We start from the raw sequence: 15482 nt of genomic DNA, 5'->3' as shown, positions 1-15482 counted from the left end.
ACTGGCACAAGACAGGGATGCCCTCTCTCACCACTCCTATTCAACATAGTGCTGGAAGTTCTGGCCAGGGCCATCAGGCAAGAAAAAGAAATAAAGGGCATTCACTCAGGAAAAGAGGAAGTCAAGTTGTCCCTGTTTGCAGATGACATGGTTGTATATTTAGAAAAACCCATCATCTCAGCCCAAAATCTCCTTAAGCTGATAAGCAACTTCAGCAAAGTCTCAGGATACAAAATCGATGTGCAAAAATCACAAGCATTCTTATACACCAATAACAGAGAAACAGAGAGCCAAATCATGAGTGAACTCCCATTCACAATTGCTTCAAAGAGAATAAAATACCTAGGAATCCAACTTACAAGGGATGTGAATAACCTCTTCAAGGAAAACTACAAACCACAGCTCAGCTAAATAAAAGAGGACACAAACAAATGGAAGAGCATTCCATGCTCATGGATAGGAAGAATCAATATCATGAACATGGCCATACTGCACAAGGTAATTTATAGATTCAATGCCATCCCCATCAAGCTACCAATGACTTTCTTCACAGAATTGGAAAAAACTACTTTAAAGTTCATATGGAACCAAAAAAGAGCCCACATTGCCAAGTCAATCCCAAGCCAAAAGAACAAAACTGGAGGCATCACGCTACCTGACTTCAAACTGTACTACAAGGCTACAGTAACCAAAACAGCATGGTACTGGTACCAAAACAGAGTTATAGCCCAATAGAACAGAACAGAGCCCTCAGAAATAATACCACACATCTACAGCCATCTGATATTTGACAAACCTGATAAAAACAAGAAATGGGGAAAGGATTCCCTATTTAATAAATGATGCTGGGAAAACTGGCTAGCCGTATGTAGAAAGCTGAAACTTGATCCCTTTCTTACACCTTATACAAAAATTAATTCAAAATGGATGAAAGACTTAAATGTTAGACCTAAAACCTTAAAAACCCTAGAAGAAAACCTAGGCAATACCATTCAGGACATAAGCATGGGGACCGACTTCATGTCTAGAACACCAAATCAATAGTAACAAAAGCCAAAATTGACAAATGGGATCTAATTAAACTAAAGAGCTTCTGCACAGCAAAAGAAACTACCCTCAGAGTGAAGAGGAAACCTACAGAATGGGAAAAAATTTTTGCAATCTAATCATCTGACAAAGGGCTAATATCCAGAATCTACAAAGAACTCAAACAAATTTACAAGAAAAAAAACAAACAAACAACCCCATCAAAAAGTGGGTGAAGGATATGAACAGACACTTCTCAAAATGAGACATTTATGCAGCCAACAAAGACATGAAAAAAGGCTCATCATCACTGGCCATCAGAGAAATGCAAATCAAAACCACAATGAGATACCATCTCACACCAGTTAGAATGGTGATCATTAAAAAGTCAGGAAACAACAGGTGCTGGAGAGGTTGTGGAGAAATAGGAAAACTTTTACACTGTTGGTGGGACTGTAAACTAGTTCAACCATTGTGGAAGACAGTGTGGTGATTCCTCAAGAATCTAGAACTAGAAATACCATTTGACCTAGCCATCCCATTACTGGGTATATACCCAAAGGATTATAAATCATGCTGCTATAAAGACACGTGCACACGTATATTGATTGAGGCACTATTCACAATAGCAAAGACTTGGAACCAACCCAAATGTCTATCAATGATAGACTAGATTAAGAAAATGTGGCACATAGACACCATGGAATACTATGCAGCCATAAAAAGGATGAATTCATGTCCTTTGTAGGGACATGGGTGAAGCTGGAAATCATCATTCTCAGTAAACTGTCACAAGAACAAAAAACCAAACACCACATGTTCTCACTCATAGGTGGGAATTGAACAATGAGAACACTTGGACACAGGAAGGGAAACATCACACACCAGGGCCTGTTGTGGGTGGAAGATGGGGGAGGGATAGCCTTAGGAGATATACCTAATGTAAATGACTAGTTAATGGGTGCAGTACACCAACATGGCACATGTATACGTATGGAACAATCCTGCACGTTGTGCGCATGTACCCTAGAACTTAAAGTATTAAAAAAAAAAAAAAACTATTCTAAAATCATAAGCAGTATAGAAACAGAGGGAAGGCTGCTTTGGGCTGAGGCCTTCAGCTGGCCAGTCTCTGGACTAGATGGCCCCTAAGGGAACTCCTAGTTCTCACACTAAGGAGCCCAGTTAATCTTATGAAATACCTATTTTCTCAACCCCCTGGAAGGCCATCAGCTACAGAAGACAATCTTTATCAGGCCCACATGCCTATGGCAGAGTGCATGTTTAGTCCCTGCCTGTGGGCACAGTGGTTGGCACTGGGCTATGGGTCCCGACCTGATAGAGCTTGGAGATTTGTTCCTATACAGTATAATACAGGTTTTCAAATGGCTTGTCACTGCCACAGCCCTCAGACCGGGATTCTGTAGGATTCCCAGTGAGGTCGTGGCCATTGAATCAGAAAATTTTAAGTTAAAACTTTGGGAAAATGAAATATATCTCTTCCTAAAGGGGAAAAAATAGCCTGAGCACCTTTACTGCACAGAAACTGACTGAATTCCCTGAAAAATATCACCTCCTCTTCCTTATCACCTGCCTTCCTACCAACAAATGATTCAATGCTGCAGAGACTACAAAGCACTAGATAGGAAAATATATAATTCCCTGAGTAATTCTAAACCAGTCATGTTTTATTTCTTTTAGCTTACTTTATGAAGAAGAGGTGCCCTTTAAGGAGTCAAGAGGGCTAAGTTACTATTCTAGAAGAGAGACTACAGTAAGACTCTGCCTAATGAGGACATGCAAGCCCTCTCTAGGCTGTGTTATTATCCTCAAAGTCAACTGTGTCATTCATTTGGGCCATCAGAAACTTACTCTGATTGCCATGAACTCTGGGGTATTTGGAAAGACAATGATAATTTAAACCAGTAACCAGAGGACCCCAAACTCATTGGACCAGAAGTTATAGCTCTGTTTTAGTTAATAGCTTAAAACCTGAGCTTAATAGCCTCCTCCCTCTCCTGTATGACAGAGGTAGCAACACTGGTTCTGTCTCCAACACCATTACAAGTCTAGTCTCTGAGTGTGGACTATAGAGAACAAGACTCTAGCTGCAAGGTAGAAGGTACAGGAAAGCTCATGGCAACTCCTAACTGGCAGATCATTCTCACGATTAAAGGTACTGAACAATAGAAAGGTATTGTTAGCTACCTATCAGAGAAAACATGTATGACCATATGTTAGGGATGTTGCCGTTTTCTCCACTAGGTGACACAGTGACATGGTGAAAGAGATAGCACTCTCAAGTACTTCCAATTGGAAGAGTACATCTGAGAATCAATCACCAGCATTGCAGCTAGCACTATAGATACCTTGAAGCTGGAATCTACCCAGTATCGAGTGCTGCTGTCTGCCAAGAGGAACATCATTTTGTAGTTCACAAAAAGGCACCATGTAGGCTTGCAAGTTCTAAGAACAACTCAATGTGCCAACGGTTGTTTCTGAGCAAGGATTCTGGATCAACTAGGAGCCTATTATGCGCAGTCTTACACACAAACTTCAGAGCCAGATGTGTGTCGGAATAGCCTCCTGAGAGTGACAGGCCTAAAGACACGGTGCTCAAGGTGAGCACAACTTCCAGTGGGGGGGTCACCCTTGGTTCATTTCTCTGGATTGGCAGGTAGATTCCCAGGTATGAGTGTCAGAACATTGGGGCCACTCATCTTTTTCTGAACTCTCACTTGGTACTGTCTGGATGTTTCCTTTTGCGACTGACTTTCAAATTTCTGGGATATCTTAAGCACTCCAAGAGGATCTAAGAAAACCCAAGACAGACCTGATGAGTTTAGGCCATTTCTAGATGAGTAAACCAAAGCTCCGAAACTTTCCAAACTCCCTAATAGTCTTTGAATCTCTCCTTATTTGGTCAAGAGTTTCCAATGATGTGTAGGGCCTGATACCTCTGCCAGCCTTTGGGTTACCACCATAGCTTTTAAAAATTATTGTACAACAAAATTCCTCTGACAATAATAATAACAATATCAATAGTAACTAAGATGAAAGTGATAGCTGGTAGCTATATTGGCTCCTAGGCAATTTGTATAATCTTTATTTTCTAATTCTAAAAATTGTCCAGAGTGGATATTATTATTACCCATTTTAACATATAGAAAATTGAGATTTAAAGGGTCTTATTTACTGGATAAAAAAAAAAATCCAATAGGAATTCCTGTATTTTAACTTAGGTTTTTTGTTTCTCGAGACCTTGCTCATAAGTTCATGCTGACTCAACCAAGGGCTTCTTCCCAAAACCTTCTATAATAATGTTTCAAGCCCTCTATTTTAACCTCTTCAGAATCACCTAAGCATTCCACTATGTAAATTGGCAAAGTTTTTGAAGTGTGATCTTATGATTTTATGGTTATGATTCACATGGGACCTGTCATGTCATAGTGCACTAGAATGTTTCAGTGCAAAGAGCCCTTGGAGGCCACTAAGCTCAGCTTGAACCTCAGAAAACCAAGGACACAGATCCTATTTTGGTCCATTCCATCTCATCCAAATTTCACTATCTGAACTTTTATAGGATCATCTCCTCAGGGCAAGAACTTGGGTTTTTGTTCAGTTTTATAGGTTATTCTATGTCTTAACACTAGAAATTATAGATCATAGTAAAAATAAAAACAGCATTTTTACACCAAGATGAACATTGTGGTTGACTAGACCCTGAACAAACAACAGGGTTCTGTTTTCACCTAATTGAAAAGTTGAAGAACAATTTCTGTTTTTTTGTTTTGTTTTGTTTTGTTTGTTTTGTTTTTAGGATCACACACACAAGCATACATTTATATGAGCAATTTTTTTCACATTTTTGTGATAGCCAATGTGTGATGAATTGTCTATGGAATTATAACCTCATGAAAAGAGATCACCATTTTTCTGCTGAGACGACTTTAACTGCATTGGGTGTGAATGGTGCTGCTATAATAATTAAATCTAAAATCTTTCATAATCCTACACTTTCTCTAGAGTAATGTTCAGCATTAGCCAAGGATGAAAATGCAAACAAGTACATGTATATTCAATAATAAAGCTTAATAGGTCAGGGAAGAAGTGGAATGAAATGAATGCCTAGTGCCTCCAGAGATAACTAATAGTAATTTGCCTTCCTAGTTACTTCTTTGACTTGTGTTTACTGGGACTTAAATATATGCATCAGATTTTCCTTTATTAACAACCAAATCCACACCAAGCTTGTTGCATGGTGGGGGCAGGGTGGGGGAGGTTGTTTAATGTCAATCACTGTGTAGATTGGCTGCCTATTTCCAGAATTGTACGTTGGAGTGCATTTCATCTCCATGTTAAAAATAATATAATGTTGATTGGAGAGTAAAATAACTGCTGAGTTCAGAACTCTGTGCTCTGACTCTGGATGTGCTACTTCTACCTGAAGGAGAGAAACCTGAAGACCACAAGCACATTTCTACATCTGGTCTTGAGATGCCCTTAGACATTTCCCAAGTCATCATGGATTACCTTCAGACTGTTCAGAAAATTAAAAGGAGAGGAGCAAAGGCACACAGAAACTTCTGCTTCTGATTACTTGTTAATAGTATTAATGAAGTTCATTATTTCCAACTGAGATATCTTTCCAAACTAATGGTGCCCCGCATTATTAGTTTTGTGCTTTCATAAAGCACTTTCACATGCATTAGCTCCTGTTATGCTCACCACGACCCTCCTGTGACGGAACCAAAGTATTATCCCATTGAAGAGATGAGGGACACAGATGAACCTCAGAGCTGGTAAATTACCCCAGATATTGGGGTTTGTGATTAGCCAGCAATTGAATCCCAATGTCTTGACTCCATGCTAATATGTTTTGTGAGGTTTTTGTTGTTGCTGTCAATTTTATTGAATATACCATCTTTTATAAGTTGTACCCTCTAGGAAAACCTTGTCTACTCCCAATTCTGGCTGGAGATGATGTAGGTTCCATGTTTGCCTCCTTGATTTCTAGCTGTCTGTTCACAAGCAAGCCCCTTAATCTCTCTAAACCTCAGAGTCTCCATCTGAAAAATGCAGCTGTGACACCATCTCCTTCATAGAAGTATTGTGAGGACCAAGTTCCATGCTGCTGATCAAATACTTAGGACTTCCTCTGTCTCTGAAAATTGACCCTCTAAATGCAGGAATTATTTACCATTTCTTTTGCTGACTACTTGAATATAGATTAACACATAGACATTCCCTAGCTGTATCGAGATACACACACACACACATACACACACACACACGGGAAGTAAAGCCATTTATAATAACAAGCATAGGTAGTTTTTAAATATTTGAGTTCTATAGCTTATGAGAATGATACAGTCTTCATCTCCCACAATGTGTTGTAAAGAATTATTTGTTCAGTCATAAGCCTGCAACTGCAAAAGAAATACCAAGATACACTTTTTCTCCTTCTCTAAGATCTTCAAAACATCCATTAGTCTCTTGAAGGACAGTCATAAATCCTGCAAATTTAGTTTATCTGAAAGCTACTCTAACAGTTGTCCTTCCCACCAATCATCCTTTATATCAGTCTTTGGTTTGCAGACCTCAGTGTAAACATTCTAGTGTTATGTGACTGAGCATGAAAGTGGGGGAGCTGTGCTTTTCTTGGAGAGTTATTGGATATCCACTCTGCCCTGACTCTCTTTTCAATACTTGAACATAACCTCTGAAGTAACTTTCCCCCTATTTATCAAATTAGAAGCTTCCTTTTCCCTTCTGGCTTCTCTTCTGGAAAAACACCCAAGTGGGATTACAGAGATGGAAATTTCAGGAGTGGCTCTAGCACTAACTATTAATAGCTGTGTGAGCTTGAGCAAAGCAATTAACCTCTCTGAATCTTTCCTTCCTTGTCTGCAAAATGATCCCAGTAGACTCTATCATTTGTGGGAAGATGCTGTGAAGCACAGTGAGGTGAAAATGCTGCACCCCCTGCCCTCGTGGGAAATACGGACTAGTGGGGAGAGACTCAGTGGAAAGCTGTGCTGTGATCCAGATGGAGCTGAGGGTTGGGCAGAGGAAAAAAAATATTCTTCCTGAGATGGGAGTTCTTTCTAGAAAGCTTTTGTAGAGGAAGTGGGATCATTGGGCTACAAAGGATAAGTGGGATTTCTAGAGTTGAGAAAGAGATTTCTAGACCTGGAACTGAGCCTGATGCAGAGCCTAGGTGCAAGAAAAAGCAATATATGCACAGGAAATGGTCATTGGTCCAGAGAGGCTGAGACTGTCCCCTCTTGAAGCCTAAGGATGAGGTATAAAGTTGTATTTAGTAAATAAAAATATGAACACCAATAGGTCTTTAAAGACAGTGTAGCTGGAATTTTAAGATAATAAGCTATTCTTCCTGCTGTAGCTCACACTTGGAGATAGAGAGGATGCCACTGGAATTAATATCTCTATGGAAACAAAAGGCTCTGTGACTCCATAAACAATTTTGAAAGTGCTAGTTCATCACCAAAATCCAGACCACTCATTTTTCAGGTGCCTTGCCTTAGGAAAGAAAGATTTCTTATCTACATCATGGGCTTACATCTCTCAGATCAAATTTTACAGGAAGAGATCGGTCATATATCAGAAGGTTAATGACTAGCCATTTCTCTCCCAGCTCTCTTGTGGCCACCTAGCTACCCAGCAGCAGAGGGCACTGAAAGAGAGTCCGGGTTCACTGTGCCTTTTACCTCCGTCATCCAGAGAGACCCAGCAGGCTTTGACAACAGCCTCTAGAGCTAGGGACTGTTATCATGCCCCTCTTCTTTCATGGGAGACTCCGAGCACCTTGTCGTGTAGAGATCCAATGCCACATCCCACATACACAGTGATTGATCAGTACATTTATTGCACTTTTAGTAGCAAAAACGTATAGAATCCAGTCATCTCTGGAGATCCTGAAATAGTATTTTCCCCTTGATTTAGGGGAAGGTAGAGAGGAAAGATATGTGCAAAGTATGACATAAATATAAGAGCTCAAATATCTAATTAGGTGAAACGATCTCAGTTCCCTCTACACATTTGAAGGATTTGCAGCTGTCAGATTGTAGCTCCAATACTTTATTCTCATTGCAAGATGTATCGAGAATGATTTAGAAAATACATTTTCTAACTCAAACACCACTCTGTTCTCTTTGTAGGATGCTTGAGGATGACCTGAAGCTGAGCAGTGATGAAGATGACCTTGAGCCTGTGAAGACCTTGACCACTCAGTGCACTGCCACTGAGCTCTACCAGGTGGGAAGAGCTTGGGGCTTTGTTTTGGGACTAAGTGGGGAGCAGGAGGAACTGGAATGGCTTTGACATGCTTTGACATGCACAAACTTCCCCATGCTTTATCTCTGGGCTTTGGAGAGAGGGAAAGAAGCAAAGATGAGCATAGTGTTCTGGAACAAGTCAAATCAGCTCAAACTTTCATGAAAGCTATAGTAAGGAGATGCAGAGCTCTTTAAGACTGCTTTCAACCCCCTCCAATCTCTCTGTTCCATACACAAATGCTGGTCAGTAGTAAGCAATAGGGATTGTCTTACCCTCTCTTGGACTACTTGTTGTCCTGGGTGAGGTATAACTTTCGTTTGGTGACTCTGGTGTGAGGCTTGGAGCCCATACTCATTAATTTAGATAGAAATGTGATGCTTCATTCACCTTTCCCAGATGTACCATTTCGGAATGCAGCTGAGAATCAATATGCAACATCTTGCCACTTAAATGAACCTTTAGGCAAAAGACATTTGGCAAAAACTTGCTGCTGCCCTTGTCTCCTTCTATTCCACACTTTAAGCATTTACAGTACTTTACCACCAAATGAGATGGCAGAAATGCGTGTTTTCCGCATTTCAATGAGACTGGACTTTATGATTTGAAAAGGCCAAGTATCATTTATGACTCATGAGAATGGCAACCTAGTGTGTGGTGTCAATGATGCTTGCACATTTTCTCTTTGATGGAGAACTGTCTGGAATGTGAGGTCCTTCTGGGTGTGCTCATCACCTCAAATGAGGAATGCAGGCTTGCCTTTCTTTAAATCCAGTACCTGACCAAGATCTTCCTACAGTGAAGTCTGCTACATTATAAAACAGACTGTTTAAAGGAATGCTTATGCACTGATATTTCAAGAGAGTTAACAAATATGGAATTCCATGTTAATTAAACATTTCATGAGGAAGAGCCTGCAAAGAAAAGCTTAGGAAAAATTATCAAGGTTCAGCTACTCTATTCTCATCTACAGTTGTTTACCACACTAGAACTCCTACCATTCTGGTATACTTTAAAAATCAAATCCATCTTCAAAGTTATGTGGCCAAAACTTTCATCTACTTTACTTTCTCCACTTTCTTGTGCTTGAATTTTAATAATATGTAAAAAATAATTGCATCTTTGCAAGTTTAGTGCTTTATCAAGAACAACCATAGGGTAAGTGCAGACTACACAGTGCTGGCCTAAGCCAATTTCACAACTGTTTCCCAGGGGCTTGGTGTACATTTGCTGAATGCAAGCTGTCTCCCTCTGACTTGAGTTGGGCTTCATAGCAAATGTAAAATGCACACTTAATTTCCAAAAATCGTCATTTCTGCCTCACACATTTAATACGCCAATGACAGGAGCATCATATTTGTAAGTAAAACAGAAGCAAAAACGAAAACATTCCAGATCGTTGATTTTGACAGATAAAAAGTTGCTTTTTAATTGAAATGTTTAAAGCAGAATTCAATAATAATTGAAAGTAGATTTTGCACATTGACTTCCTCTTCATGTAATTATATGAATGTAATCTTTTTAACTTATAAAGTTATTTTCTGTATTTATCTTAAAATTGGCAAAGGGTCTGTTGGCCTGAATCATCTGGGTTTTAGGGTATATTCACTGACTTTTTGTAAGTGCTGAGACTCTCAGATGATCAGGATTGGTGGGTTGGAACCTTTTTATGACATGCTGCCTCTAGTCATGATGTCTTCCTCAAAAAGGCTTCGATTCTCAGTGAAAATTGGATGGGGAGATTGAACTGGGGGCTCTAAGGTGAGGCAAAATGACAACTTATTCCCTCTAACTGAGTCCTAGGAGCAAGATGTAGGCACAAGGTTATAAACATTTGCAAATGAACCCTCCTTCTAGAGTCTGAAGATTAGTTACAAGACCTGGAAGGCTATAGACCAAAAGAGAATGCTTGTGCAGTAGTGGCAGCAGTAATACTAGCAATGTTTGCAGAGCTCTGCCTTTAGGATGCATAATGTCCTTTTGCAAAAGTAAATGGGTTGACATAATTTTCTCTTTTTTGTGGCAAAATTCACTTAATGTAAAATTAACCATTTTAAAGTGTTCAATTCTGTGACACTTAATACATTCACAAGGTTGTGCATCCATCCCAGTTCCAGAATTTTTCATCACTCCAAGTGGAAACTCCATACCCGTTAAACAGTTACTCCCCATTTCCCCCTCCCCCTAACCCCTTACAACTGCTAATCTGCTTTTTGACTCTATGGATTTTTCTGTTTCATGTAACTGGAATCCTCTAACATGTGACCTTTTTTGTCTGGCTTCTTTCACTCACCATAATGTTTTCTTGATGCTTTGATGTCATGTATCAGTACTTCATTTTGTTTTATGGCTAAGTAGCATTCCATTGTATGAATAAACCACATTTTCTTTATCTACTCATCATTAGACGGACATTTTGATTGTTTCCAACTTTTGGCTACTGTGAGTAGTGCTACTGTGAAGATTTGCGTACAAGTTTCATATAGACATGTTTTCTTTCTGGTGTGTACCTAGAAGTGGAATTGATGAGTCACACGGTAATTCTACAGTTAACTTATAGAGGAATCACCAAAATCATTTTTAGATAATATAGTGCCATGTAGATAACATAGTACTGTTCACTTGTCTTTGAATTGGGACAGTCATACCTCCAGCATCATCATAAGGAGGAGTATTGAGATTACCATTTTTAGAACCACTCTTGCTCTGTACCAGGCACAAGCTAGGTGTGGTGTCTCATTTGAACCTTACAGCGAACCTTAGCAGTAGGGTTGGGCCTCTTAGCTGAGCAAAAGAATTGCAGAGTCACTCCATTTGTGTCAGAATGATTGGGGAGAAAGCATACAGACAAATGCATTAGTCCATAAAACTGTACTCAGGGACCCAGACAACACTGCTGGGTTCAGCTGACATAATAGAAATGGCTCAGAACTCAGTGGCTGCATTCATGCAGACATAGTCCAATAAAAAAGCCATTTACTTTCTGGAGACATCCCCAAATCATCTCATCCATAATCATCACACCTTGACTCATTTGACGAAACTCAGATTATCCAGGTGTAGTGAGTATACAGCAATCTTTTTCAAACACTGTCTAAGAGCTTATACTGTGGGCTTAGAGCATAAACCTCCCCAAGAGAATATGTTTCAAATACATGCATGAAAATGAAATACAGGATCAAGTTGTGTCGGCTTCTAAACTGGCATTTGGGTACCGAGTATCTTACGATCAGAACAGCCTCCCCTTTTTTGCCACTTCCACCCTCTACAGCAGTATTAGCCATGCTGAGCCAGGTGACAGGTGGTGTGCATAAACACTAGCAGAGCAAGTAGAGTATGTTCAAATGCTAAATATTATTCCCTCAAATGGGAAAATGGAACATGAGTCCAGAATGGGGGAATTATAATATATAAAGATACCAAATGGTCAGCCATAGAGACTCATGATCATAAGAAAACTTTTTTAACAGGAGATTTTACCTTTGAATGACTCTTTAAAGTAAGAGATATATAATCATACATGTGCATGGCTTCAATGAAGAAGCGATAGTGATTGCAGCCTGAAAATACCTGTTAAAACTTTGTATTTTCTCTCCAGTCCTCTACTGCATTTGACTTTCTTGGTTGGGACTACTTGGACAGCAGACATATCCATGCTGTGTTCTAAGGTGGTGGGACAGTGCTGGGACAGGGTAGGAGAGTATGTGAGATTATAGCTATATAGTCACACAGACATGGCTTTGAATTCTAGCTCTGCCACACTCAAACTGGTTGACCTTGGGCAAAGATCTAAGTACCTATAAAATAGAGGTAAAAATAGGACCTTCTTCATTGGGTCATACTGGGGATTCAATGATTAGGTGAATCGATACAGGCGAAAGCACCTGACACTACGCTTAGCACATGGTAATTACTCACCACTTTACGTGATAATAATCATCATCATTATGAGTGCTACTAATGATCTAAAAAGCTTCATATTCTTTGAGATGCTACATATATTTACCTTCCCTTTTCTTGTAAGGAATGGGATGTTAAAGACAGCTGCTGGATTATCTATCCTGTATATGGCAAATTTGAATGAAAATGTTCTGTCATCCTAAAGTTGATTAGCTATGTGCCTGGCCATGAGTAATTTTAACTGCAGATATTAAGAACATAGTTTTTGGAATAAAGAAGCCTGGGGTTTAATCCCAGGCCTCAAATACTAGCTATATTGCATTGGGAAAGTTGTTTAACATCTCTAAATCTCAGATCTTTTACCAGTAGACTGGAATAAACCAGCCTTGTCTGACTCATAGGAGTATTGTAAGGATCAAGTGAAGACAGTGTATAAGAAAATGCTTTGAACTACACAATAGGTGGTTACTCTTCCTTGTGGTCCTTTTAAACATTAACTGGCAGCCCTCTCTTTAGGATCCATAGGGAAACAGACACAGCCCTTCATTTTGGCCAAGGTATCCATAGGGATCTGCTAGGAACTGCGTTGCATGTCTTAACTGTCCCCCAAAGGCAGCCATTGGATGTGAATGACCTTAACTTTCCTCTAAGCCCTGACAACTTTTAAACTAGAGATCCCAGGAAGAAAGGTTAAGTTGCCAATGATCTGCACCAAGTCCTCCAGGAAATTATGTTTCTCTAAAAGAGTTTTTCTTCCAAGGATTGGCATGGGTGGAGAGTTGATTCATACCCTTCTATTGCAGTTCGTAACTTCTCTTTCTGAGCTCATGTTATGCCCTAGAGAAAGGCTTGAAGGCTCTTCTAGGATGCTGTACTCATGTTGGCTCTCTCTCAGGAGCTACCCCTGAATGGGAGATAAATAACTATTTGAAGTTGACATTGGACTTTGCAAACATCCAGAACAGTGTTGGAATTAGACGTAGTGCTATGTACTTAGTGTCTGAATAAACATATGTGGTGCCATGTATTTTTTAAGTTTGATATCAATGGCATGGTTGAGATTTGGGGGCCACATGGTGTCCATTACCCGGCTGACTGCATTTTTTACTTCTCAGCTGCCATCATAGATATAAAATCCAGCCCTGGCCTTCCCCATGAAACACTTATTGAATTGCCATTTTCAAGTCAGTCCTCCAGGGCAGGCAGAGATGGCCACTGGGGTTTGGCTAGGGAGTGGCCTGACCCAAGAGGACAGATGTTTTGGGAGTGGGAATATGTTATGTTCTCTGTATTTCTGTATGCCCCTGCCTCATACCACTAAACCTCTGGTTTTTCTTTTTTGTCAGTTTTTCTTTTCATTTTTCTCGGGGTTAAAGGAACCCCTGAAAATTAGGAGTTAAACCTGGAATCAATTTTCATTTACAGCTGAGAAGCAGTTATTGATGCTCTGCTTGCAGTTCAATAAAAGATCTAAAGATATAGACCTTGTGCTTCTCTTTCAATATAAGTAGCCTAATCAGTCTCAAATTTTTTTTAACAAAGAAATTGTATCGACAGGTTTATTAAAATCGCTGTCTTTAAAGTTTTAAACTATCGGCAATTTGGCTTATTCCAAAGACTTCTAGAATATGTGGCAGGCAAACTCCAAAGCTCCCTCCAGCACATGCTCTTAGAGCCAGGTAAACATCTGCTTAATGTTTAAATGAGTGATATTATGATGTCTGATTTCCACAGCCCTAAACATGTAGTCTGGTGCCCACAGGTAGCAGGATGGCTTGTGATGACTGGGTTCTGAAACCTATTTAGATCTGGGCCTGGCTGTCTCATGCCGCAGTTATCTCACATTGGCATTAGAAGCAGCAGACTTTAGAAATCTAAAAGCCATAGAAGAGATGGGTCTTGTTAGAAATTTCCTTTAGGGCATTACAACATTAATAACATCTTATTAATATGAATTAGATTGAAATATTAGATGACTTCATTTAGCACAGTTAGTAAGTTCAGAAAACATTTGATATGACTGAAAATGTTCAATTAGTGACCAGGTTCACTAAAAGACTCTACATAAAGCTTGGAGTAGTATGCTAGTGCTTTAAAAACAGAACTGAACCATTAAAATTTTATTTGAACACAAAACATTCTAATGTGTTGTGTCTGGGCACATGATCATGAGTAGCTCCAGTGTACCCAATTTTATTTAACCCCATCTTATTTCTTTTTCTGCCGAAGAAGTATCCTGGTATTCTGTGAAATATTCACTTAATTGAAAGCATATTAATTACTGGAGATGTATGGAGTTTCCAACTAGACACTAGTCTCAGAGTTGCACCTTAAGCACATGAGCATTTACAGAAAACAATAATCTTCTTAGATCTTCCTCTCCACTTCATAGTTTTTTTGTTTGTTTGTTTGTTTTAATCTTCAGATTACTAATTACCTAACACAAAAAAAGTTACTTTTAATCCAGTTTCTTGATTTTGGTCTTATATTTGGTCCATTTTGATTTGTTTGTTGTTTGGTGGTGGTTATGGTTATGGTGGTTGTTCTTGTTGAGCGAGCTTACTGGCCTGGTTGCTATTTGAGAATTTCAAATGAAATTATTACATAGCCACTGAAGACCCGACCATTCTGGCAGCTTTGGGATGTGTTCCTGATACCTGTGATGCACAGCACTGAACTTTCAGGACCTAGTAGCCACATTAAATTGAAAGCCCGCGTTTATGTTTTAAGTTTGCTAATGAAAAAGATGCAATAAATTTTACCCCTGCTATCATCTAGCTCTTTTGAAGTTGGTGTGCTGTAGATAATATATTAGTTGTGACAACAGATACTCTTCCCTGCTGTAATCAGTCCTATTTTGTAGCCACAGTTCTCCCTCATCATACTGAACAAGTTGTTACCTCCATGAGGTTTCTCTGCATTTCCATTTACTTTGTTATCAGCAGAAAGGCTGGGGAAAGCCTCTTTGGTAATGACATCGATACGACCCACACAGCAAGAGAGGTCAGCCTGTCAGAGCTCTAGAAAGAGCAGATGGATTAGGATGAAACTGGGTGCAAAATAACTTTGATAGAGTCTTTTAATGTAAACAGTTTATCTGTCATTGCCTTTCCTTGAAATCCCTCACAGAATGATAGCATTTGGGTCGTTAAGGTTACAGAATGTAGCTGAATAAAATCTATACATTGTCATACTCAAACTCTCCACCAATTAGAGAATGAGAGGACGTTTTAATTTATTCATTGAAGACAGGAAAGTAA

At 39.4% G+C, this 15482-nt stretch overlaps 1 protein-coding gene across 6 annotated transcripts in view; it reads left to right on the top strand.

Annotated features, from left to right (window-relative positions):
* AFF2 (AF4/FMR2 family member 2) overlaps positions 1-15482 on the top strand; it is a 508006-nt gene that overhangs the window by 387915 nt on the left and 104609 nt on the right. For all 6 annotated transcript variants that reach the window (XM_023202728.2, XM_023202727.2, XM_023202724.2 and 3 more), the window contains one exon: positions 8208-8304. In XM_023202728.2, the coding sequence (XP_023058496.1) occupies positions 8208-8304 (97 nt within the window). The remainder of the gene's footprint in view (positions 1-8207; positions 8305-15482) is intronic.

Source organism: Piliocolobus tephrosceles, chromosome 12 (genome assembly GCF_002776525.5).
Source record: "Piliocolobus tephrosceles isolate RC106 chromosome 12, ASM277652v3, whole genome shotgun sequence".
Classification (NCBI taxonomy): Eukaryota; Metazoa; Chordata; class Mammalia; order Primates; family Cercopithecidae; genus Piliocolobus; species Piliocolobus tephrosceles.
Note: the sequence above shows the minus strand (reverse complement) of the source record. Positions and strands in the feature narration are given on the sequence as shown.